At 40.4% G+C, this 27,990-nt stretch overlaps 1 protein-coding gene across 1 annotated transcript in view; it reads left to right on the top strand.

The window, feature by feature from the left end:
* The window catches only part of Pcyt1b (phosphate cytidylyltransferase 1, choline, beta), a 70,025-nt gene that overhangs the window by 19,661 nt on the left and 22,374 nt on the right, over positions 1 to 27,990 (top strand). The window contains exons 2-5 of the mRNA XM_028779609.1: positions 6,917 to 7,016; positions 11,854 to 11,970; positions 23,197 to 23,348; positions 25,608 to 25,686. Coding sequence (XP_028635442.1) covers positions 6,917 to 7,016; positions 11,854 to 11,970; positions 23,197 to 23,348; positions 25,608 to 25,686 — 448 coding nt within the window. The remainder of the gene's footprint in view (positions 1 to 6,916; positions 7,017 to 11,853; positions 11,971 to 23,196; positions 23,349 to 25,607; positions 25,687 to 27,990) is intronic.

Here is a 27,990-nt window from a genome sequence, read left to right as displayed (position 1 = left end):
TCTTCTTTCCAAGGAGGTAATTAAGTGCCTGCTGTTTACTCTTCTAGGCTAAGTAGCCCTTTCTGTGATAACAGGAATGTTCTCTGTCTGCACTGTCCAATAGACCTGCTGGCCATATGTGCTTATTAAATACTTTCAGTGTGGTTAGCATGACTGAGATTCTGTTTTAAATTTTGTTTCATTTTAAGTGTTATGTTAGTTTAAATAGCCATATGTGAATACCAGCTATCATGTCAGCATAATTCTTATCTATTTCTACCTCACACTTCTCCCCTTTTTAAATCATAAATGATATTACACTGTATTAACATGCATGTATACTGTTTAGGGATTTCCATCTTGCATTCAACTAATTACCTTAGGAATGATTCCTCCTCCTCCTCCTCCTCCTCCTCCTCCTCCTCCTCCTCCTCCTTCTTCTTCTTCTTCTTCTTTTTTTTAGGTTTTTCGAGACAGGGTTTCTCTGTATAGCCCTGGCTGTCCTGGAACTCACTCTGTAGACCAGGCTGGCCTCGAACTCAGAAATCCACCTGCCTCTGCCTCCCAAGTGCTGGGATTAAAGGCGTGCGCCACCACTGCCCGGCGGAATGATTCCTTCTTGATACACATACATCTGCTCCAGTCTTTGTGGTGACACCTGTCACTTCTTCACGTGAACACACTATAGTTAACAAAATGAGAGAAGGATACTTCTTGGTGTTGAGCCACATTCTGAGCCTCGTTATCCTTCACCTCATGGATTTTTACTGGCAAGACATTCATATCAACTGTGTGATTTGGGATTCTACATAATCAATGACCTAATTCAAGACTCTAAACTTGTGTATTTCAGACCTATGGTCAACTGTTTTGTTTATTCATTTTTTTCTACCTTGTAATCAGATTAAACTTTTATGATCCTAAGTTAAATCTGTTCAGAGATGAGAAATAGAATTTTTTATGATGTCTTTTTTTAATTCTCAACTTGTGGTTCTCAGTCTGATCAGTCCAGTTGTTGTCAGTCAGCGATGCATAGTGGATAAGTACAAGTATTATGTGTCATTTTTTGCACTCCAGTAATAATCATATATTTTATATTGTACCTGATATCTATCTCTGTGTGCATGTACATGCATATGTGTAGATGTGTGTGTGTGTGTACAGGTGTGGGCATGTAGCTGTGCCTGCATATGCACCTGCTTGCACACACACTTGCAGAAGTCTTTTTGTTTTGTTTTTTTGGTTTTTGGTTTTTCGAGACAGGGTTTCTCTGTGTAGTCCTGGCTGTCCTGGAACTCACTCTGTAGACCAGGCTGGCCTAGAACTCTCGAACTCAGAAATCTGGCCTGCCTCTGCCTCCCAAGTGCTGGGATTAAAGTCGTGTGCCACCACCGCCTGGCCAGAAGTCTTACTATATAACTCAAGCTGCCCTTGAACTCCTGTGTGGTCTAATCTGGCTGGGAACTCATGAGCCTCCTACCTCAGTCTCTCAAATACACACCTAGCTATGTAACAGGTTTTTTTTAGGTAAATGTTTGACAAGTCTCAGTAAAAGAGATTCTGTAAAGCAATATCCAATATACAATGTCCTTCCTTTTGCAAAGCCTTTTGGGAGTATAGCTTTTGTGTGGCACTGTGATACAGTTTACATAACTGGAACACATGTAAAATGGGAAGCACATTTGCAAGCGATGGTTGGTGTTCTGAAATCCTAAATTAGACAAGAAAACTTTTTACTCTAGCCTAGAACCAAATCTGTTGTCTTCAAAGGCCCATGTACATGTGAGGTCTGGGGCACTGGTCCAAGGCTTCTTATCCCTTGAAAATTGTCACCTTTATGCTGAACAGTCTCTTGTGACTCTTGTGTCCCAACTTTGAATGTGTACTATGGTTCTCCAGGGAGGTGTGGGCTATAGTTCTGATGACACCCACTATTCTAGTTACTTGATTTCTATGAATTGTACATTGAGAAGAATGGGTCTTTGGTTACAAGTATGAAGTGATTGGAAATTGTGCTTGCCTTTTGAATTACTATCTTTTCATGTTCTGAAAGGGCCACTCTTCACTTTGGTAGATTGTTGCCCCAGAGTCATCTCTCTTTCCTGCCTTTCTTAATTGTTCCATTACTTGCCTACCTTCCAGATCTTAGCATCACTTAACTGTGTAGCTTGTACTAGAAACACTAGAAAAGGTGATCTGGGTGTCTTAGAGTCTAAGCTGAGGCTTGAGGCTTGCCAATGACTACATGTTTCACTAAGTCAGGGTGAAAATATCTGCCACGTGCTTTTACTTCTTCAGTTAATTGTTTTGAGTGTCCCTTTCTGGATTATCAGGCATTTCAGTATCTTCTTTCTGTGTTCTCTTCCTCATCTTGTCTAAAAATTTGAATGTTTACTCAGTTCAGAGGGAACCAAAAAGAAAATTGAGTCTAAAGGATTTACCACTGCTATGGCTTCTTGACATCAATTGATACCACTATTGCAGATGGGTCCTGCATAGTTCGCTAGACATTGTACCTTTACTACAGAGTTCTTGTGCAAACTAAATGAGCAAATATATTTGACATTTTATATGTATCACTGGGAAGACAATCAAAGACTTAGTTGTTATACTGTGTTATTGGGCCCCCACTTTCATGTCTTAATAAAAGGCCTATCTCCAGAATACATCAAAGTATCCCAGTAAGCATTTGGGCCTTGGTAAAGGTTGAGGAGTAGGTAGAGACCTTGGTCCCTTGTAGACATCTAGATAGGTCAAAGGCCAGATTGGCCCCATCCTCTCTTCTCATAGGAGACACTAGGTATTGTTTTGAGGTGAACCCATTGCCTGTCTGTAGAGAAAACAGAACCTAATGAGCATATATTCCTTAGACATTAAATGATTTTTTTTTTTCTCTCTAAAGGGAGTCTGATCTCTCCTTGTGCCTTTAGGGTTCTAGGAACTGAACTTGGGTCGCTGGGCTTGCATGGAAAGCACCTTTACCTACTGATCCATCTCTTTGTTACAACATAGCATTGAATGCTCAACCCAATATGCCTATTCAGCATCACTTTGAAAGGAAATCTTCTGGAAGACAGGGCTTCAACTCACTCACTTCTGCATTGTCCCTGTTCTAGGCATGATTGCTTTCTATATTACAAAAATAAGTCCTTCCCATGCCAACTTCAGTTACAGATGTCCATCTGTGTGCATGCTGCACACACAAGCACACATATGCACTTGGGGGGTTCTGTCTGTTTTCCATCTCTTCAGTCTTCCCATTTCCTTACTTCTGGGTCATGAGAATCAACAGCAAAATGCACAGCACACATAAAACCATCTTCATCGTTCAGTACAATTTCTCTCTGTTTTAAAGGCCAGCTTTCACACCCTCTTAATACATCTTCCTTATGAAAAGACAACACTTTGTCTAGTAAGCTTTATGGCTAGTACATAAAAATATTTCTACATAGTCATTTATTTGAGATTATTTGATAAAGATTAACTGTTCATATACACATGCAAATGAAACCACTGTGTAAAATCCAAATATGTGAAGACTAAAGAAGAGTTCCATGTTAGCCTGGAATAAATAGCAAGTTACAGCTAACCTAGGCTAGCATGATGTTAAGACTATATCTTTAAAAATCCTTACAATAACAACAAAACTGAAACAGATAAGAAATCATTAGTATCAGATATTTTCATTTGGGTCTGGAGAGATGGCTCAACAGTTAAGAGTACTTGCTACTCTGCTAGGAGACCTAGGTTTGGTCCTTAGTACATGTGTCAGGTAGCTCACTACTACCTGTAACTCCAGCTGCAGGGGATTGGCTGCCCTCTTCTGGCTTCTATGGGTACCCACAAACATGAGGCTTATTCACACACAGATATGTGCATAAGCGCACATGCACGTGTGCGCACACACACACACACACAAACAAATACAAAGACACTTTCATTTGCAACCACTCTACTAATTTGGATTGTGTTGTTAAGGTGCGTTCCTGAGTCATTTTTCTTGTTTGTATGGAGAACTACATTATTTATCATGTTACAATAATAGGTAGTGCTATGTGTGATCTAAAGAGTAAGGATAGCAGTTGTAGGTACAATGTATTCGTTACTAAGTATAGCATACATATAATCTCTGTTTCTCAGAACAATCCTATAAAATAGCTACCCCTTTTACAGATGAGACTGAATCCAGATACATTTACAGAACTTGCTCTTAGGATCACATAAAGTCAAATAACTCTTTGACCACATGTATAGCTAATTCCTGCTAAAGGGATGATATTGGGCCACCCATGACTTTCCCTGCCACAGCCATAGGACCCAAGAGTGCACCTGACACAGCTCTAGCCAAGTCTGATTGTATTCTGATTTGAAAATATGACCTTAGCCAGACAGATTCTACTCTATAACTTTTTTTTTGGTTGTGTGTGTGTGTGTGTGTGTTTTACTGGGGATGGTACCCAGGGCCTTGTATGTGCTAGGCAAACACTCTACTACTGAGGAAGAGCATGAGTTCAAAGTCAGCCTAGGCTACCTGGCAAAACTTTGTCTCGATACAAGCAAGCAAGCAAACAAAGCAACCTCAGAGGCAGCTTGTGAAGGGAGACTTGAGAAAGCCATGTGGAGCCACATATAAGCAGAAGTTCTGAGGAAGGGGAAGCAAGCAGAGACCTGACTGTGGTAGAAGATGTAAGGGGATGGGGATGGAACAGAAAGAAACACATGCTGCAAACAGACAGGTTGGTGCAGAACACTTGGCACGCTGAGGGCACACTCTGCCCATTTCCTCTTTCTCCACTTACTGTGCCTCAAAATACATCACCCACCCTAGAGCTAACTTTAGTGCATGTTTTAAACCAGAAGAGCCTAATTAAAGTGTACACTCAGCAAGTGCTACAAAGGAGATTTGAACAGGAGTCTTACAAATACAGATGGTACTCCTTTGCCACGTTACACACATTTCTCTGCTCTACTAGAGCGAAAAATGTATCTGAGAAAAAAACAAAAACAAAAAGTGGAGTTGAGTTCCCCCAATTCTTTTTCGCTAGAGTCTTGGTTTGTTGTGAGAGCCCTGAAGGACAGGGTGGGAGGTATGGAAGTCTCAGGTAACTAACTAGGAGATCTCCAAACAAAACTGCAGCAGGATTCCTGCCTCAGAGTAGACAGCACTGAATGGGGCCAGGGTTTGCTTCTTGTCAGTGTAGAGAACATGGTGTCTTGGAGAACATGGTCTAGTCAAGAGCAAGGACTAACTTCCAGGCATGATAGTACATGCCTACTAACCCAGCATTCGGGAGAATGAGGTAGGAGGATTCTGAGGTCAAGGTCAGCTTGGAATATGTAACAAGGGCCCTGACTTAAAAAATAATTAAAAAGCCAAGGAGTGGGCTAGCTTTAGCCCTACATCTAGCCTTAGATTTTCATATAGCACCTGATGTAGATTTGAGTGAATAAATAACTGAAGAAATATGAATAAATTAATGGCACATGTAAATCACATCCCCTGTTCAAATGTCTAGGTCCTTCCTCAGTCACATCTTTCCAAGTTAAGAAATACCACCTGTCTCTATCTCTAATAAACAATTCATGCAGCACTGTGAGTAATGTTTGCAGTGACTAGTGAACCTTAGCTTAAAACAAAAATAAAAACAAAAAATGAGGTGACTGTGGTAATGACATAGCTCAAAGACTGCAAATGGTCAACTCTGGATTGCCCTGTTTACAAAAAACACCGCCCGCTTTGTCTTCCTGTGTCTGGATAGAGTGAGGTTTTCATTTTAAGAGGCTGACTAAAAAATGCAGGGCCACTTCCTGGGCAGGCTTCCAAGTGACTACATCTTTCTCACAGCGTTCCCCAGAGCCTCAGCCCAAGCTGCCTGGGGCGGGGCCTCTAGCCATTGGTAGCTGGGGGAGCTACCACAGGAGCAGTTATCTGCAGCCCGCCAGAATTGCTGTGCTTTTAGGCTCTCTCCGATGCAGATATCAGCCTTGGCCTTTGCATTGAAGAGACATCAGCATCTGTGATTGGCCAGGCTGGTGTGTGTGTTTGTATGTGTGTATGGTGTGTGTATGTGAATTACAGGAGATGTCGTGCCACGCTTCTGAATATGAGGTTCCTTTCAGCCGAGTGTCCCGGGTGTGGGTGAGTCTAAATATCTGAAGACTGCCCTTGTTGGTTGGGAAATGCTCAAAGCTGGGCATTATGATTTTCCAAGGGCATGACTTAGCATATTTCTTAATCTTACTGAGCCTCGGTTGCCTTTTCTGTGAAATAGGCATAGTATGATGGTATCCTACTGCAGGATAGGAATATGTACGCAGCTTAGTGTGTTGGGAGGCCAGAAAGAGACGGCAGCCCCAGAGCATCTCATCTAACACCTGGCATATGGTAGACACCATACAGATCTATTATTTTCTCTTTTTTATTTTATTTGTTCTTAGTTTTTAAGACAGGGTCTCACTCTATAGCTCAGGCTGGCCTTGAACTCTCCATCCTCCTGTCTCAGTCTCCTGAGTGTTAGGATTACACATGTAAGTCACCATGGCTGACTAGCTCTTAATATTCCTTATGCATCAGTTAAAGAGGAGGGGGAAGGGACTGTGACAAAGCTTTATTTCTAGGAGTACAATATTGCTTTGGCAGGCCCAGCAGATATATTCTACCTCTTCCCGCTAGCCCCGTGGGTCTCACTCTCTGAAGCCTGAGCCATTGTGGAACACTGAGGAACTTACTCCATAGCTCAGGCTGGCCTGGAACTTAACTATCATCTTCCTGCCTTGGGCTCTTCAGTTAAACACTGGGACTACAGGTGTGAGCCATCATAACCTGCTCTTTTTTTCTTAATTGTACCTGCCTATGGAACAGGAAACTTAGCGAGGAGGATGGTGCTGAAGAAAGCTTTATCAGAATGGATTTCTCTTCTCTTTTTTCCCCTTCTAGACCCTGACTGCACCAGCCCCATTTGCCGATGAATCCAGCTGCCAGTGCCAAGCACCTCATGAAAAACTGACCATCGCTCAGGCCCGCTTAGGAACACCAGGTGAGGCTGTTGTTCTCATTTCTCAAATGGGCTTTATCTCGATCTCTGAAGATATCCCAAAGCGTTGTGTGAACAGTGCTTACTTTCAGAGTGGAATTTTGTGATCTTAGCACAGTGCTAGAATGGAGGACATTACTAGTGAGAAGTAGTTGAGTGTGAGGGCTTGCAGCTGTAATCTCAGCGCTGAGGAGGCTGAAGCGGAAGGACAGCTGTGAATTCAGGAACAGCATGGGTTGTATAGTGAATTCAAGACAACCTGGGCTGCAGAGCAAGACCCCACTATAAAAAAGGAATTACACCAGCAATAACTTGGACAAATCCAAGTTGCCAAAGTAAAAATGCAGGAGATGCTTAAGCCACAGATTCTGACAACTCAGGACAAAGAGCCGGATTCATCTTTTTCATTTGCAAAACAGGGAGACTGTCTTGTTCCACATGACTTTTGTGACAGACAGGTTCTGTTAAAAATTTCATTTTCAAGGTGTTGATGAACTGAGTCACTATAATTGTAACTGTTCTGAAATGTCTTCATTTTTATGTTTTAAGCGAGCCCTCAAACAGACTGGATTCTGTTCTAGAAGTGCATTCCTCCATCCATTCCTTTAGCTTATATCAGAGGACCAGTGGGGAAGAGATGTAAAAGAAAGTATAAAATACCATTTCTGCTTCCCATGGGCTTTCATGATAATTAAAGGGGCAAGACTGTTAGACATGAAGTAAAAGCCACAGGCACATGTATGCACATTCAACACTGATAATAAGTGACAGTTCAGAGAATGGCACATTCATGTGGCCCGGAGAGGTCAGGCAAGACTTAAGGCAGGGTGCAGAAAATAGCTGGTTCTGTTGAGAGAAGTTTTGGACCATGTCTATAGAAAACAGTTATTCTGTACGGGTAGAATAGGAGCAGCGCCGGGAAGCACAGAGCTAGAGAGCTGTCTGGGGGTAAATGTGAATCAGTCTAGTTGGTTGGGATGGAGTAAAAAATACTTGTTGAGTGAGTTGAGATTTAAGGCATTTCTGATGGTAATGCAGACTGAGCTTGTACTGCCACGGCAATACGCAGACAGCCAAAGCTTAAAGGAATCCATGGGGTAAGGGACAGTGTATCAACTACTGGTGATAGGCATTTACTCAATGCATACAAGGTCCTAAGGTCTTTATGGGTATCCTATCATTTTGCTTTCGCAACTCAACATGGGCAGGACTTTCAGTATTTCACATATAAGGAAATGAAGGCTTAAAGAGGTTACAACACTGCACAAGGTCCTTTAGCTGGCAAGTGGCAGGGTTTCTTACATTGGAGCCTGCATCAGAGTCACCAGGAGGACCTGTGGACATACAAATGTCTGGAACTCCCCACTGGAATATCTGATTCTGTCCGAATGGGCTGGGGCCCAACAAGCTGCAACTCGTGACAACCTCTCAGGTAATGCTGCTGCTCTGGGAGCACCTGCTGAGTAGGACGGCTGAGGTCTCAGTGCCAGGATGTGCCCTATCTCATTTTTTTTTAATGTGGCATGTTTTTCTTCCTTTTTTATTGTATATTTTATTTCTATTTCAAATGTTTTCCCCTTTCTTGATCTCCCCTTTGGAAACCCCGTACCCCACCCACCCTGCCCTGCTTCTATGAGGGTGCTTCCCCACCCACCCACTCCAGTCTTCCTGCCCTGGCATTCCCCTACACTGGGGCATCGAACCCCGTCAGGCCCAAGGGCAGGTCCTCGCACTTATATACAACAAGGCCATCCTCTGCCACATATGCAGCCGGAGCCATGGATCTCTCCATGTGTAAAATCCCAGAAGACTAGAGAACTGGTGTCATAACTGGGTAGAGCTAGGACTTCAAGTCTCTATTGCTGCCGGGCGGTGGTGGCGCATGCCTTTAATCCCAGCACTTGGGAGGCAGAGGCAGGCGGATTTCTGAGTTCGAGGCTAGCCTGGTCTACAGAGTGAGTTCCAGGACAGCCAAGGCTGCACAGAGAAACCCTATCTCGAAAAACCAAAAAAAAAAAAAAAAAAACTCTCTATTGCCCCATACCCCTACTTTATCCAGTACAAGGGCCTTCCCTGTGAGGGCTGTCCTTGGCGAGCCTCAGGACTAACTGAAAACATGCTCAGGCCCTGTGATGCGGGTGGGAGGTGTGTGGGTACAGCAGATAAACAACGCTTTCACTGTAATCATTTGCTGTGTTTTAACCTCTGTCTATCTATCCATAGTATCTCTCCCTGCCTACCTCCTCTCCCCTCTCTGCCCCTTCCCTCGTTTTTCATTCCCCCATCCCTTGAAGAGACCAAGAAACCAGGTTCCTCTTTTTTGCTTTGGGCCCTGTAGGAGTTTCCTAGTCTGGAAGTTGCTGACACATTACAATTTTAAAAAGTGATCTGACTGCAAAATCAACTCTACAGATAGTCTTGAAATTTACTAAATGGCCTTTCCCCCAGTAATTATGGCGTCTTTCTTTACTTTTCTTCCTCTCTGCTTCCTGAATTCATTTATCCTGATCACCTCTGAATTGCTAACAAAAACTTCCACAAAACTGCCATCTGCTTTCTTGTGGGATTTATATCTTAAGACAAATTTTCCTCAATTGAATTGCAATTGAATAAGAGCATTGAAATCCAAGATCCCTCATTAGACAGTTTGTTATTTCAGAGCATTTTCTGTTTACTGGGCCTTATTTAGAATACAGTATCATCCTGTGAAAGCAATTCTGTTTGTTCAAAATAGTATATAATTGAAAATAGTTGCAGTTCTCGGTCTGACATAAAATCTCTAGATTTTTTTATTGCAGAAATTTAATTTATTAGCAAGATTGTACCATCTGAATCTATTAATGTGATATTTCTTTATGTTCTAAATTAATGAGGTCGGGTTGCATCAATAACTAATGACAATTTTAAATTTAAATCCTAAATCAGTTAATGGAAGTTTGCAATGATCTCTTTTGAGTTCAGTTCCCCATTTTTTGGTGTGAGGCACTGAAGTCTGAACTCAGGCCCTTGTTGCATGCTAGGTAGAAACTCTACCATGAGGACATATCCTATTCCCTTAATATTTCGTTTTATAGCGTGAATATAATACATGCATGTATTTTTAAAAGCCAATATGATTTTTATGTTTATTAAAAAAATCACCAGGCTAGTGAGATTGCTCCATAGGTAAAACTATTTGCCACAATTACATGGTAGACTGACTGTGAGCCCCAAAATCCAATAGGAGTAAATAGATTTCTCAGTGTCATCCTCTGATGACTTTGATTATACCATGGTATGTATGCCTGCCCTCTTCTCTCTCCTTCCTTCCCTCCCTCCCTTTCCTTCCCTCTCCTTCCCTCTCCTTCCTCCTCTTTTCCTCCTCACTTTCTTCTTTCTTCTTCTCCTCCTCTTCTTTTTCTTGGCTATCAGGATAAAGATATTAAGAACAATAACCCTCTCCCTCCATGTTGTGGTCACTTTATAAACTACATTGATGAAACCCAACCACTCAGCATGCCCTTCTGATTCAAAGGAAATTGGTATCTGATCTGGATCAGCAATAGCATTCTGCAAGAGTACAAAGAACCAAAGGACCAATTGATTGCTTCTAATCCTAAGCACCAACTCTGTATACAAAACGGATACACTGACTGCCTCCTTATTTGGGCCTGTCACATGCCACTTTTATCTTGCACCCCAGAGTGGCCTTGTACAATGATATGTTGGGAAACATTGTGCTTTCTAAGGTGAAATGAGCCTTGTTTTGTAGCATTTCCCTATTTATGGTGTGACACCATTCCCATCACAGTTTACTTCAGTCACCAATGAACTTTGGAATTGGAAAGAAAAATGAACCACAGTCTGAGCACTGAATAGACACCAAAGCATCACTGTCTTTGAGAACAGGACTCAGGCTTTTTTTTCCCATGGTCCCACCTAAGCATGTGATAAAGAGTAACTTTAAACGCTATATCCAACTTGTCATATGGCTACATGTGGTGGCACATGACTTTATCCCAGCACTCAGGAGGCAGAGGCAGGCATATCTGAGTTCAAGGCCAGCCTGGTCTATATAATGAGCTCTAAGACAGCCAGGGATACATAGTGAGATCCTATCTAAAAAACTTAACATGAAAAAAGAGAGTTTGCAGAGGAAGACTAGAAGCCCACTCTTACCCTGCCATCATCTAAGAAGCAGAGTCTGTATGACACAAAGCCCTCAAACAAATGAGAGGGGAAGGGACCTAAAAACAAAACGATCACATGCCACATGGCTGAATGCTTTGGGGTCTCTTTCTTCAGCTCAGGATTTTCACTTAAATGATTAAAATTGTCCTCAGCTCTCCTTTCAAGTCCATGTTTAAAATCATTAATGAACAAAATGAAAAACTCTAAGAGGGTACTTTTTTTTTTTTTTTTTTGGTTTCTCTGTGGAGCCCTGGCTGTCCTGGAGCTCACTTTGTAGACCAGGCTGGCCTTGAACTCAGAAATCCGCCTGCCTCTGCCTCCCAAGTGCTGGGATTAAAGGCGTGTGCCACCACTGCTTGGCAAGAGGGAACTTCTTTTTCCCCAGTAGCAGGTAGATATCACTGGTTCAGACATCTAGCTTCTAAGCGGGGTGAAGAGAACACCCAGTGCTCCGTGTTTGTCTCACTGTATGTTGTGTTCTTAATTTTTTTGTTGTATTTTGACAGCTTTCAAAGAGTCTAGTTTTTAAAAATCAATTTTATGCACTGATGTTAAACTGATAATATAGATATTGTGTCTTCTGTAGGTAAACTTGTGGTGATGTTCTAATGGAAGGTAATAGGGGTTCTTTATTGTGTAGTTGTGTTAACTATGCCTCTTTCTTCCACAGTTGACAGGCCTGTTAGAGTGTATGCAGATGGAATATTCGACCTCTTCCACTCAGGTCACGCAAGGGCACTTATGCAAGCAAAAACACTGTTTCCCAATAGCTACTTGTTGGTAGGAGGTAAGAAGTGCATTTCTTTGTCCAGAACCTTCCTTATAATATGCTTCCTGAAAAGTACCCCTTTTCAAATGTCCATCAATAAAATCTGACATTGTTAATGTTTCCAGTTCAGCCCATACCACCTCACTTGTTCAATACCTGAAATTTAAAGTGACATTTAAAACCATAGGAGAAATTACATCATGAAATTGTGTATCACTGCACCAGAGAAAAAGAGAGCGAGGGACAGATTAATGATACCACCAAGGGTAGTCACCTCATATTTTCCATTAATGCTTTTCTCCTGCTATTTGTGACATGATCCAATTTGCATTTCTAAAATTTTCTAGAGGATCAAGGAAAAAGCGATATTACTCTGATTTCAAATCTTGGAGAACTAAAGGAGTTTAGGATGATTAATGGTACATCAGGTCATTGTCTATGTTATTTTTCTGTGACCTGGAGCACTTAGGACAGTGCCATGCTAATAAGATGGACCTAATTGCTTGTATAACTAAGTACAGTGTGATAAAAAAAAAACTGGGAGTTTATACATCCAGGCCATCTTGGTTCACAATGAAGGAACTGATGTACTTCCTAAGAATAAGGAAAGACAGATGGTCTGGTGTTTTCCTCCTCTAGAAAGCTTACCTATTCTAATTTTGGTGACAGTCTAGTACTTGGCTGAGGAGATCTGCATGTCATTTCTGTAGCTCTAGAAGCAGTACATCCATTCATTGTGACGAGCTTCATATCCATCCATTGTGATCAGTTCCCATGGCCCTGCATTGCACCAGGCACTATAATAATCCTTGAGATCTCCAAGAGGGAAAAACTGTTCAGCCAGGACATTCTAGTGTCTAGTATAATATTATATTATGCAAGTGTTAAAACTACTTTCTGAAAACTTCAGAGGGAAACTTGCAGATTTTACTAAGGCTACTAACCATGTGACTATTGAATGGAGTTCTTTGAGAATGACAAGAAAATCAGTGGCTACTAGACAAGTCATACGAAGGGACCCAAAGGAGAAACTATTTTTTGCGCACTTCTCTGTCCCATCTCTAGACTGAGTACTGGCACCCGGAGTCTTCTGGGCTACTGGAGCCCTTGGAAGGCCTCAGCAGCATGTGGGTTTCAATTATTTACATGATCTGAGCCTGGAGGAGGTTTGGTATGGGTACATCATAATTAACTATGTGGCCCAGAATTTTGAACTCTCTCATGGGTCCACATGATCGTCAGCAAGCTGTCACTTTACATCTTGCGGCCACTGGCACTTTCAGAGGTTTCTGTCTGTGGATTTCTGGTTCAGTACGTTGTGGTATACAATCTATATGTTCATATTCTCTTTCTCTTCCTTCCTCTTTCCCTCCCTCTTCCTTTCCCTCTCTTATCCTTCTTTTTCTTTCTCCTTCTTCACTTTTCTTCCTCCCATTAATATCAGTTTGCCCTTTGCCTTTATTTCTCTGATAAATGTATGAAAGCATATTTATTTTTTTCAGTCATTTCTTTCTTTTTACAATGGTGTAGTGGCATGCCACACCAGGAGCCAGAATTATAACACTGAATTTTTAAAACAATATTGTACTCAGATATGCTAGTATATAACTAAAATCCAAGAATTTGGGAGGTTAAGGTAGGAGAATCATGGGTTTTGAGGCTAGCCTGGACTATGTAGGTAGCAAGTTTCAGGCCAGTTTGAGCTACTCAGCAAACCCCGTCTATCCCAAAAAATTAAATTAATTAACTTAATTAAACAACATTATTTTTCAGTCACTTCATGCCTCCAACAGCATGTAAAAACTATGAAATGTGCCATAATATATTTGTAGAATACAAAACAAACTCTTAATTTTTTCTAATACTTTATAAATTTCCATTTTTCTCCTCAAAGTCGTTCTTGCCTATAATTTTCCTAGTGCAATACTTCAATGCTTGCAAATCTTTTAGTTGCCTCTGTCGTAGTTCTAAAGAAGAAATAGGTATGTAAATCCGAACACAAGTACCACATTACACATTTTGATAAGTGATTGTTAAGCATAAAAATAAATTTGGACTGGAGAGATGAATCAGAGGTTAAGAACACTGACTGCGCCGGGCGGTAGTGGCACACGCCTTTAATCCCAGCACTTCGGAGGCAGAGGCAGGGGGATTTCTGAGTTCGAGGCCAGCCTGGTTTTACAGAGTGAGTTCCAGAACAGCCAGGGCTATATAGAGAAACCCTGTCTCAAAAACAAAAACAAAACAAAACAAACAAAAAAAGAACACTGACTGCTCTTCCAGAGGTCCTGAGTTCAATTCCCAGCAACCACATGGTGGCTCACAACCATCTGTATTGGGATCTGATGCCCTCTTCTGGTGTGTCTGAAGACAGCAACAGTGTACTCATATACATAAAAGAAATAATAAATAAAACTAAATTTGGTCAGTAATTTCTCTTAATAAGATGAATAGGATATTCTTATTTTTTGGATGTATCTATGGGTGAGCATAACATTGCCAGACTGAGGCAAGGTATAGCAATAATTCAATTGTATTTCCCTTGCTTTAGTAAGTACTGAAATATTTGTTCACACAAATGTACAGATGGGAATGGGAGGAGTTAGTTAAAGTGAAATTGCACAATTCCTTGAATTCTTTAGCTCAGGAACACAGTTTATTGTTGTTGTAATTAAAGCAGTCTCATTTGTTATCAAGTGGCAGCCTGATAAATCTGCAAAGAATGGATTGGCGGTGGTCTGATGTGCAAAGGGATTTGTTACTAAGCTCTTAGAATCATTTGTTCTTTCCCTTTCTGGGAAGTTATAACAAAAGGTTTTATCAAGACTTACCAAATGGCTCTTAATTATCACCCTTGCTACTTTACTTGAAAGCAACTTATTCAAGCAGATACGTGCAAAAGAAAGGGGACATGGAAGTATCAGTAATTGGGTTACACCATCACCAATCCAACAATTTCTGGGAAAAAAAATTTAGCATTTACTTTTAAAACATTTTTTAAAAAAACAAAGTGCTGAGGCTAGGATTTTAATCTATTGGATTTGCAGAGTATATCTTCTTTAATAGGCAAAACGGGGCTTTGTTATCAGATTTACTAAAAAACTTGGAGGTCAGCATAATGGCTTTTAATTTAACTATATTAATACATTCCAGGAAGCTTTATAAAAATACCAGGAAATGGTCATTATATATATTAGACTCATTCAAGATTAAAATAATAAAAATCCAACAGATGTTATAAACAAGACAGTGAGCCAGCATATTTAATTTGTTGCAATGCATACAATTTACAGATAAAATTATAGGGTATTTATAAGAAGAAAAATATGGATTTTTAAAAAGATTTATTTTCTTGTTTTTAATCGCGTGTATATGTGGGGTAGGTGTGTGCATGTGAGTGCAGGTACCTGCACCCGAAAGTGTTGTTGCATTTCCCTAGAACTGATGGTGTGAGTCAGGTTATAAACCACCTGATGAGGGGCTGGCAACTAAACTCAGGTCCTCTTCAAGAGCAGTACTTGCTCTTAACTGCTGGGCCATCTCCCACTTTGAGACAGGGTTTAACATGAGAAGTATGGGTGTTTGTTTGTTTGTTTGTTTGTGGCAGCTCATGCTTTTAATCCCAGCACTTGCGAGACAGAGGCAGGTGGATCTCTGAGTTTGAGGACAGCCTGTTCTAAATAGTGAGTTCTAGGACAGCCAGAGCTATGCAGAGAAACCCTGTTTCATAATAAAATAAAATAAAATAAAATAAAAATGAAATAAAATAAAATAAAAGCCATGTTATTTGTTCTTTAAATGTTTATTGTGTGTATCAGATTGTAATATTTGGCTTTCAGGAATAACTCCATAAAATCAAGTATAAAAGTCAGAAATAACTCATCTTTATTAGGAACCACAATTAAAAGTTTCCTATGTATTTAAAGAAAGAAAGAAACATATTAGTAAAAATCATTTGTAGGTAAGTTTATTTTTTATCATGAGGAGGTAGAAAATAGACATTTTAAAATACAAAATTGGATAAGGCATATTTGTAAATGAAATATTTTGTGATGGGAATTTATAAAATATTTTTAACTTCCTTTAAAATAATGCATGTAAAATATAGTATAATGCATGTAAAAATAATGTAAATGTTTTACCCGTGCCTTTATTCCAGTGTATCTTAAAATTTTTATAATTCTGGAAAATATTCCAGATACATTTTTGAGATGCAGCCGTACCAGCCTATAGAGCCTTGGCTTATTAAAGTGATTTTGAAGTGAATAGCTGGAAAAAAAATGCTTACTCTTAACTACAAGAGAAAAGCCATTTTTAGGATTCAATATGAGTGTTGAGAATAGCTAGAAAAATGCTTACCCTTAACTACATGAAAAAGCTATTTTTCACATTCAATATTTCTTTCCAGTGCTCCGTTTACTTTGAATTCCTGGACCTTGGCCCTCAAGATCCATGTGTTCTCTGATAATAGATGAGAGAAGCAGAAGCAAAATTGTTAGGCCAAAATTTGCATCATTCTCCATTCTATTCTGTTTGGTTCTTAATGCCGGTTTTCACTTGTAACAGAAATCTGTATATAGGCGGGAAAGACAAGGAGGCACTAGACCAGTGGTTCTCAACCTGTGGGTCACAACCCCTTTGGCATGTGTGGCAGTGGGATACCCTTTCACAGGGGTTGCATATCAGATATCCTACATATCAGATATTTACATTATGATTTATAACAGTAGAAAATTACAGTTATGAAGTAGTAACAAAATAATTTTATGATTGGGGGTCACCACAACAGGAGGAACTGTATTAAAGATTATAGCATTAGGAAGGGTGAGAAGCACTACTCTATAAGGTTCAGGGTGCTCTGAATGTTCTTTAAAGTTTGCCCTGAAAGTGTTACCCCTCACCACAGTAAGGTATGGATGGTACCTCTTTTGAAAATTGTAGTGAGGGCTGTTTCATATGAAAAAGATATTCTCTGGCAAATTAATTTTAGGAAATTATACTGTTAGAAGCTGAGGTTCTAGACATTGGTTCCTTTAAAGCTCCCTGTTCTCAAGTCCCTCCCAAGCTACCCCTGCATGCCTTTGGGGCTATGGGTTCTCAGTAGAAACAGACCTTTGTCTTAGATTATTTTTTCAGAGTATCGCAAACCACCTTAATAGCAGACAGTTCTAGTTTGAGGAGAGTTAGGGCACATTTAAGGAAAAGCCATTTTGTGTTATTGGTTGAATGGTTGGCCCTGGAGCTTATGTGTGAACAAATAAAAATGCTTGTGGTGAGTTACAAGGATGTGTCATATTAATTATATCTACTGGTAGGTTTATGGTAAGAATTCCTCAGGGTGGTTTCATTCATAAAACCACTGTTTTTGATCCAAGTACATGGACAGGTACTTGGTGGAAGTCTTTAGTGTTCAACAGAAATTTATTTATGATTTTTTTGTTTTGTGTGTATATGTGTGTGCTTGTGTGTGCATGTATGTGCTATGGTTCTTTCCTTCTACCATATATGTCTCAGGCATCCAACTTAGGTCTCAAGGCCTGCAAGTGTTATTGCCTGCCGAACCATTTTACTGCTCTCAAGAAGTAATTCATTAAAGGACCAGAAACTAGAAGTGCTATGGTTTACTTCTGAATTTTAGTAACATATTTGCATTATGACTGCCATACTTGCATGTCTGATTTTTTAAAGCATGCAACTAGTAACGATTTAAATTTTTTTCCTGTACAGTCTTACCATGTTGGAAGCATTTTAATGAACTGAGACTATCCACTTACAGAGTACTTTTAAAAATCCATTTTAATATTAAGTGGTACAACTCCATAAATTAAAATTTTACAACAAAGGGAAAATTTTTAAGCCTAAACATTTTTTTAAGGGATAAGTCTCACCAAACACCTACCTCCACCACAAAGGAAGGAAACAGAATAAAACAATAAACACAATACTGTTACTACTATGATGGTGACTCCTAGTACAACACATGTAAATATTGCTTCACAAACTTGGGTTTATAATTTATTGTATTTTTATTAATTATAACTAAGTATTCCTCTATAGCTGAGGGTGTAGGTCAGTGGTAGACCACTTGTCTATTATACAGGAGGCTCTAGATTTGATTCCCCCTATAACATGGAAATATAAACAACAATGAAAACAGCTCTTTAAAAAAAAACCATATTCTTCTAAGATTCCACTTTTCGCGACAGATGGGAAATTCAGTCTCAGTCCTTGTTGTACAGTCGTTCTGCAGTCAAGTGTCTGAAACATCCATAAAAACAGGAGACGGCTTTCCTCATCTTCAGCCCAGCTCACGTTCTCCACTGCCCTCTTCATCCGGCTCCACGTAATTACCAGTACAGAGTACATTCGTTGCACCTTTCTCAGCTGAGACTCTTGAGGTCTGCACCCAGATATGAACACTGGTTACTAGAGATGTTCATCCCTCCTCTCTCTTAAGGTTCTGCTACTAGCCCTGCTGCTTATAGTTTCCAGAGATGTTTGGCCTTTTTGCCCACTGCTGGATGGAATCTTCTCTTTTGTTATCATCTCCCTTATACAAATCCCCCAAGGTGCTCTAGCTGGGAAGGCCAACTGTCTACCAGCATAGCAAACATTAGCACTTCTACAAGCAGTTTGTAGCAAGAGCCCTGGACAAGCAACTGGACAATTCCAAGGAAAAGACTGCACAAAACCTAAAGGAATATTTCCGCCAATGGTCCAATATTACTATTAATACTAATAAGTGGCTAATATTTTAGAGCCTTACTCTCTGTTCATGAGGATCATCAAATTGAATTCTCACAACTTTCAACCTATTTAAAGACTAGACAGTTTGCATCTTCAGATGCTTTCCCAGTAAAAGTGGAGTAGAGCTGGGATTAGAATCCAAGTCTTTGCCAAGTGGTGTTAGATGCCCTTAATCCTAGCACTTGGGAGGCAGAAGCAGGCAGATCTCTGTGAATTTGAGGCTACGCCTCCTACAGAGAGTTTCAGGACAGCAAAGGCTACACAAAGAGAGACTGCCTTAAAACACACACACACACACACACACACACACACACACACACACACACACACACACACACTAAAAACAATAGCAACAAAAAAGATTCCGAGTTTGGTGGTCCAAAATTCAAGTCCTATGCTATTCTTTTCTCCAGCAGGGTGCTTCTCCGGGAGCACAGTAAGTTGCCAGGATAAACTAGCCGCAGAATGAGCTCCGAGAGTATAGTGAATTCATCCATGGGACACCGCTGCTTAGAGTTCTCCATCTGGTTGTCAGAGTGCATTTGCCAGGACTCAAGAACAACAATGCCGCTTTGGGCATAATTAATGTTTAGATAATATGGGTCAGCATGTTCAGTTGCTTCTTGAGGTCACTCCTGGAGTATGAAAAAAGAGCCATGTATTGCTGTAAACAGGATGTTTGTTTTCTTTGCAGTCTATCAGGAGGTTATTATCTCAGTCATGTAAAAGTCATACAAAACTGCTCAGGTACAGATTCCAAAAGAGGGAGGCTATGGGCTGGACCTAGTTTTATGCAACCTGAAATATAAAACTGACAGATCTGAAATCCATTTCTACTCAATATGATTTTTGATGTAGTATCTTAAAGTCCTAGAAGAACATTTTAAAAGTCCTAGGTCTGTTCCTATTTATGGAGTCAAAAGCTGACACCATCAGTGAATCAATACCTAGTCATTATGGCCCTACTACTTGGCCTCCCACATCCCTCTCCTGCCTTTGACCATGATGGATGATTTATAGACAAGCAGGTCTCTTTACTCAAGTTGTTCATATTATGCCTCAGGGGACTTTCAGAGTATACACACACACACACACACACACACACACACACATGCGGAATTTCTTTTCTGTTTTTTAAATATTCATTAGATTTATTTTACCATTTTAAAAAGGTGTTGCCTCGGGCTGGAGAGATGGCTCAGTGGTTAAGAGCACTGACTGCTCTTCTAGAGGTCCTGAGTTCAATTCCCATGGTGGCTCACAACCATCTGTAATGGGTTCTGATGCCCTCTTCTGGTGTGTCTGAAGACAGGGACAGTGTACTCACATACATAAAATAAATAAGTAAATCTTTAAAAAAAATAAAAAGGTGTTGCCTCTAGGTCGTCCTGGCCAGATATAGAACACTCCATGATACAGGCAGCTATGGCAATATGCTACAAGAGACAGCCATCATAGACCGGTTTTCATTCCAGGTGTAATGAAGCATAGTAAGAGTGACTTCCTTATTTAAACTAAAAACATTGATAATATATAAATTGTTTTCCCATTTGATGAAAAGGGCTATAAAATCTCAAACACTGGTAAAGCAGTGTAGTGATGTAGGTAATACCTCTGATGCCTGTTTCTTTTTACTTCCTCTGCTATATGCTCAGCTATACAAGTTTTCTAGATTTCACCATGACTCTAATGCTGGCCTACTCTAAGTGACTGAAACCAAGTGGTTTGGATAAGCTGACATTGATTCCTGTGTGATCTTAAAACCAGAGAGAAATGGAAACGGGAACCAGAGGATCATTGTGAGTTAATGTGAAATAAGAGATCACACACAGTTTCTTCTTTTTAGATAGGGTCTCACTATATGGCCCTAGCTGGACAAGAATTTACTATGTATCCCAGGCTGGCCTGGAACTCAAATAGATCCTCCTGCCTCAATCCAGAGTGCTAGGTCTAAAGGTGTGCACTACCATGTCTGACTCATACATTTTTGTATTTAACAAGTTTCTTGGATGATGCAGCCATGAAGTTGATGTTTTGATAATTTAAATAATAACAATAGAAAGTATCTCAGGAAGTATTTATAGAAGATGTAAATATACAGGAGCTATATAGGTATGTGTGTGTGTGTGTGTGTGTGTGTGTGTGTACAGATTCTTTAGACTCATGTGCATGTGTGTTGTCAAAGTGTACTTACAGATAAGGTTTTATTTTATTTATTTATTTATTTATTTAAAATAATGAACAACAATGGGCCAGGTACTATTCATTAGAAAATGAAATAGCCACACCAGCCATGGTTGTGCATCCCTATAATCCCAACATTTGAAAGGTTGAGGCAAGAAGGTCTCAAGTTAAGGGCAGTTTGAGCTATACAGTGAGTCTTCACCTAAAAAATACTGCCTGTACAATTATAGGCAGTGTGCAATTCTTGATAATGATAAGAAACAACTATCTCACTGGCTTAAGTAGTTATACTATATTATACTTTTTTGTGTGTTTGCGATAAAGTTTTGTTATGTATCCCAGGTTGGCCTCAAATTCATCATCCTCCTACCTCAGCCTCTCTAATGCTGGGATTATAGGCATGTACCACCAAACTCTGGTTATACTATATTTTCTATTGCTAATTTAGAGTATGCATACTTACCCAAATAGCTTACTGTAAAACATTATTCAATCTTACATGGGCAGCAGCCCTGTGCATCTTGTGTTTACTGTGTCTCATGGTTGTACCAGGGCAACATCTAGCTTTTGACCTGTATCATCTAAGTTTGAATAAATGCATGCTTCAGTATTTGCAGTTATGAAATAAACTAGCAATGAGCTTCTGAGAACTTAATCATGTTTTAAGTGACATATTACTATCATTGACACAATAATTGTGTGTATTTATTAGGTACAATTTGATGTTTTGATCTATATATAGAAATCAATAATTATATACACATAACATATCGATCACCTTACTGATTTAACTTTTTTGTTTGTCCAAGAGTGGTTAGTCTGTTTTAGCAATTTTAAAGTAGACCAAGCTTTATCATAAGTGGTCACCATGCAATGTATTAAATTACTAAAACTTATTCCTCTAGTCTGACAAGTTACATCTTCTGATCAAGAGTACCAAGGCCAAAGGAATCTTTCCATAAATGACTTTCTTTTGCCTTTGAAGGCAGAGCCAGCAATTTTGATGATGACTTGGATATTAGATGTGTCAAGAAGCCATGAAGGGTTGTTTTCTGGAGATGCTGACCAAGGCAGTTGGCTAAACTTACTCTGTGGCCATATTTGGCCCAAGATATAGAACATGATTTAGTTCCAGATTGGAGAATTGACTATGTGTACATCATGCTTCAAAGGGAAAAAAAATCTCATTGCAAGAGTCAGTGAGGGCAGCTCTGACCATTTCAGCAAGCTACTCAGCAGGTCATATTAAACAAACATAGTACTTATAGTGACCTTTCTTCCTGGCACACAGGGAACATTAATTAGTAAACTTGCCTTGGCCAACCAAAACATAGGCGAGTAAGTATGATTTTTGCTTAGTTCATTTTAAAATACTTTTTAGTAAATCTTCAAGAAACAAAAACCTCATTTCTTTCTAAGGCAGGGGTAAAGGAAATTACTATTCCCACTTCAGGTTTTTAGAACCTGAGATCTGGAAAAGACCGAAAGTTATGGGAAGGTTGAACTCTGTTCAGTCAGATCATCTATTTTATAACTCTCACCTCTTCATTGTATAGTGTAGTGTGTAGTTACTGTATCCCTCTCCAGGGAATAGATACCCACCACACCCACCCCATCCTCCCATCCTCCCATCCTCCCATCCTCCCATCCTCCCATCCTCCCATCCTCTCATCCTCCCATCCTCTCTCTCTCTCTCTCTCTCTGTTCTAATTTAATAATTATGTGAAAAATTGGAATTGATATTGATTAGTCCAGCCTTGTACAGTGCAGGCCTCTTGGCTCCCCTCCTCTTTTTCCTTTGTCTCTTCATCTGGTTTCATCTGGTCATTTCATTTCTGAATAGTAACAGATACAAAAGGGTGAGCTAGAAGGATGAAAAATTAGGAAATTCACATTAGATAGTGTGCAGAATAATTTTGATAAAAGCCTCAAAAAAGAATGCAGCTATAGTTAACAGTAAAACAAAACTCTGAATTCCTAGTGCATTTAGGTTTGCTTTCCCCTCCTCATCCTTTGTTCCTATAAAAAACCAAGTGTGGCCAGGCAGTGGTGGTGCACAGCTTTAATACCAGCACTTGGCAGGAGGATTTCTGAGTTCGAGGCCAGCTTGGTCTACAAAGTGAGTTCCAGGACAGCCAGGGCTATACAGAAAAACCCTGTCTCGAAAAACCAAAGGAAAAAACCTCTAAAAACAAAAACAAGTTCAGTGATGCCAAGCACCTACTGTACCTGTGCTCCCTCTATCTTGCTGAAGAAGCCAAGTCTACCACAGAGTGGGTGGCAGCAGTATTTAATATGTTTGCCTGTTTTCAGTTTGCAGTGATGACCTTACTCACAAATTCAAAGGTTTTACTGTGATGAATGAGGCAGAGAGATATGAAGCTCTCAGACACTGTCGCTATGTGGACGAAGTCATCAGAGATGCACCATGGACTCTTACTCCAGAGTTTCTGGAAAAACACAAGGTACTTCTCTTTCTTGCATGTTTTCTCTGTAACAGGATTAGGGACTCTGGCTCTGTAGCTGAGATTGCAGGGATACTAAAGACTCTTCCAGTTTCTAAAAGGGGAAGTTTTAGGGGCAAACATGTGGCATCACTTGATGGAACAGTCTCTTTTGCCCAAAAGTAAGGACTGATGTCTTCTCCTTGCCTGGAGTGCAGGTACTGGAGATGGTCTAGCAAGGACCAAATGCTGCCTCTCTCTTCCTCTAACTAGAAAGCCATCAACAAGATTCTTAACCACACTGAACTCAAGTTACTTCATCTATAAAATTGGATGACACTGCTGTCCCCCTTGTGGGACCATTGTAGGACCGTTTAAAGGAGCTAATGAAAGAATCTAAGTAAAAACCTTGAAAAACTGGCTGCCCTGTGGTAAGAGCTCCAAGGTTGTCATTGTTATTACTGTCACCAGCACCATTGTTGGTGCTCACAGACTCACAGGCATCCTTAGGCATGAAACAAATGAATGCACATATTATCTGGAAGGTCAGGGGTAAGGCTTTAAGGAAAGAACTTTCTATCTCTGATTTTGTGACTCTGAAATTCCTACTGACATAAGATTTTTATTAGTTGAAAACATGAGACATTCTTTTGATCTGCATCAAATTATGTTCTTTGTATCTCCCTACCAGCCCCACACTCAGAGCTATTCTTTCCTTTTATAAGCAGTACAAAAAAATAAGATTAAGCTGTTCTAAGAATTTTCTTTTCTATTTTTAAATTCGCAATGCAGAAGAGAATAGCGAATACTGATAAATGTGCATGGGTAATAGCAGAGGAGACAATTTCCTGGTGAGAATGAAAAGAAAAGAGAAAAAAACTACAATATGATTTACTACCAGTAATCACACTTTTTTACTTAGCATATATTGTATATTCAACACATGACAGGCAGTTTAGAGGATACTAATAATGACAATGATGAATGCCATTTATTATTTACCATATGCCCAGCACTGTGCTAAGGCATTATATAATTTGCTATTATATAAAATGAGTTCAGTGTCATGGCTACCCTGGGTTATTATTGTGCATTTAAGAGGGGGGACTAAGTTGGAATGTGGAGGCTAGAATTAATAACAACAGTAAAATATGTACTGAGTACTTACTATGTACTAATTTCTATTTTTAAGCACTGCTGCATATCATTTAATACAGCAATTCTCCCTTGAATTTTCACCCCAAAGGGCAATGTCTGGAAACATTTTGGTTGTCCTAGCTAGGGGCTGCCACTGACATCTAGTGGGGGGAGGTATGAGGTGCTGTTCAGTGTCTTCCAATGTGCAGGACACCTATACACACACAGCCCCAAATGATCTAGCTCTTAGTGTCACCAGTACTGAGGTTGAGAAATCCAGCTAATGAGTTTTGTAACTTATAAGTGGTAGGTTGGAATGATACTCTGGTAAATTAAACTACTCATCTAAGCCAGCTCCTGAGATGGACTAAAATCTCAGTGTGCAAGATGTGTTTACCTGGTGTCATAGGAAACAGGGGTGACACTTAGCAGGCATGTAGATTAGAAGAAAATTGTTCAAGAAGTCACATTAGTTACTTGTCTCATTGTTGTGACAAAACACCTCACCAAAGCAGCTTGAGGAAAGAAGGAAGAGTTTATTTTGTATGTTCCAGGGATATAGCCCTGATAATGAGTGTGTGGAAGCAGAAACAAGAGGCAGCTGATCACACGGCATCCAGAGTCAGGAAGCTGAGAACAGTGAAAACCTGTGCTCAGCTCACTTTCTCCTTTTGGTCCAGGGGCCAAGCCCATAGCATGGTGCCACCCATATTCAGGGTGGGTCTTCCCACTCAATTAACCTAACCTAAAGAATCACTGTACCCCCTCCCCACCCCAGACACGCCCCAGTGACATGTTCCCATGATGAGTCTAAATCTCATCCCGTTGACAATAAAGATTGACCATTCCAGAAGGACGGCCCACCTGACAGCAGGATAACTTGGAGAGGAAGTTCCGATGAGGTCGATGTTATAACCTAGATGACAGGGCTTTCTTCTCTGAGGCTGACTTCGAAGGGCTTTTGCAAGTAGTCACAGCTGTTCTGATGCAGATGGTTAGTGGCTGTTATGCCCAGAGGCCAGCCTTCTACAACTGCTTTATTTTAAAAGGTGGTGGGGTGGAGAGGGGAGGACTTATCAGTCCCTCTCAAATCTGTAACCCTGCCCACATGCCAGTGCTAATGTCCTTTGTCTCCTTCAATAGATTGACTTTGTGGCTCATGATGACATTCCATACTCCTCTGCCGGTTCCGATGATGTTTATAAGCATATCAAGGAAGCAGGTGAGGCATTCTCCTGTCCACAACACACAGCCCAGTATAAAAGCTAGCTGCTCTTGGCCTGTAGCATGTGTGGATGGACTGTTGGAATATCCAGTATCACCCAAGCAGCCAGGTCTGTATCATCCTCTGCAAGAGAGCTCCCCTAGAACTCAGGAGAACTGGGTAAGAACCAGGGGCCTGACACTTTTCAGTCCTAACCTTGCTTATAAGGAATTCAAGGAGAAGAAATCCCACATGTTTCCAACTTAGAAAGCTGCAGAGAAGCTGAGAAACACTGTAGGGGAGAAGAAAAGCCATGGTTGGTGCATGCATTACATCGTAATGGGTTACAGCATGGTGAGGAATACCTTCTTAAGGTCTGAGCCATATGCCAACACTTCCTTCCCTAAAAACAGCAGCAGAGAGGTTGCTTTGGGATTAATATCTACCTAAGAGACCCCAGCGTTAACTGAATTTCTGCTTAAGAATTCCTTAGCTACCCTGGGCATATATCTGGTAGTAGTTTTCTTACTGGGTTAGTCTCTAGTAAAGGACTAATAATATGACTCCCAAGGTGGTTACTTTAAAAAGGATGATTTTGTTCAAGATTTTTCTGGGGCAGGGTCTTAATAGAGGGCTTGACTGAGTGCTTCTTTTATCCTTTGTGGGTTTTTTGTTTTGTTTTTGAGTGTTTGTTTGTTTGTTTCTTTTTATAATAGACTCTTGCTCTGTAGCTCTGACTAGCCTAGAAATCACTATGTACATTTGGCTAGCCTAGAACTCACAGAGATGACCTGTCCTTGCTTCCCAAGAGTTGAGGTTCAAGGACATAATCCACTATGCCTATCTTTTGTTTTGTTTCTAGTGTAGTACTAGGGATTTAAATCTAGCGCTTCCCATAGGCATTCTACCATGGGTTGAGAGTTTTTGCTTGACTCTTCCAAATTGTTATATCAAGATGCTGATAGGAACAACAGTCCTCTGAAGGCTTGGGGCTCTGTTTTTATATACTTAGTGGCCAGCTTTGGATGTTAGCTGTTAACCAGGAGCTCAGGGGTATTTGTCACTGGACATCAATACATTGTCTCCATGTTGCCTGGGCTTCTAACAGCATGAAGGCTGAGAGAATAATAATATAGGAAAATATCTCTTAGAAGAGACCCACAGGGGCTGGAGAGATATCTCAGTGGTTAAGAGCACTGACTGTCTAAAGATCAAGCAAATTTAACAGTTGCCATAAGGATTCCTGTGGCCTAACCTTGGAAGTCACACACCATCATTTATATGGCCATTTAAGTATGAGCAAGTCACTGAGGAGGCCAATTCAGGGGCAAGGGCGTTGTGGTTCTTTCTCCTCTCCTCTCCTCTCCTCTCCTCTCCTCTTCTCTCTCCTCCTCTCTCCTCCTCTCTCTCTCTCTCTCTCTCTCTCTCTCTCTCTCTGTCTCTCTGAAGATTTATTTATTTTATGTATATGAGTATACTATAGCTGTCTTCAGACACACCAGAAGAGGGCATCAGATCCCATTACAGATGGTTGTGAGCCAGCCACTATGTGGTTGCTGGGAATTGAACTCAGGACCTCTGGAAGAGTAGTCAGTGCTCTTAATCGCTGAGCTATCTCTCCAGCCCCTGTGGGTCTCTTTTAAGAGTTATTTTCCTATATTATTATTTTGTGCATATGTGTACCTATTTCTAAAATATAGGGTTTTTTATGTATCCATTGAGAGTGTCATACATGTATACAATATAACTGGATCGTGGCCAACCCAAATTACCTCTATGGCCTTTGAAAGCCACTCCCCCGCCCCGTACTCTCACTTTCTATCTTCATGTCCTCTTCTTCTTTTAAAAAATATAACCAATCCACTGAGTCCAATTAGTGCTACCTATGGGACCATGCAATGAGACATGGGCAACTTTACTAGTGTGACCCTTCACCACAATTCACTTTCTAAAATCAAGGGTCAGGTGGCATTTTGTTTTCCCTGGAAGTGCAGGCCTAAGACTAAGGTATGTGACTTCTTTTGCACAGAGATCCTTCCTTATGGTCCATGAATGCCTCACTAGGAGGAAGGGTCACTGTAAAGATCTAGTTGGAATGCATATAGAGTAGGCCATAGAGTGGTCCCCATGGAAGAATTTCAGAAACGATCTGAGTGCCCATGTGCATCTTTTATACTCTATGGTTTAGTTGGATAGTCAAAAACTCACTTTAAATGAAGCAAGCAATATCATGAGTATAAATTAAGCTGCACAACCTTGTGCTCTGTTTGTCAGAACCAAGTGTCAAAATCCTCTAGCAAAGCTAGATGGAGAGATGGGGCT

This window comes from Grammomys surdaster, unplaced genomic scaffold (genome assembly GCF_004785775.1).
Source record: "Grammomys surdaster isolate TR1022 unplaced genomic scaffold, NIH_TR_1.0 357, whole genome shotgun sequence".
NCBI lineage: Eukaryota > Metazoa > Chordata > Mammalia > Rodentia > Muridae > Grammomys > Grammomys surdaster.
Note: the sequence above shows the minus strand (reverse complement) of the source record. Positions and strands in the feature narration are given on the sequence as shown.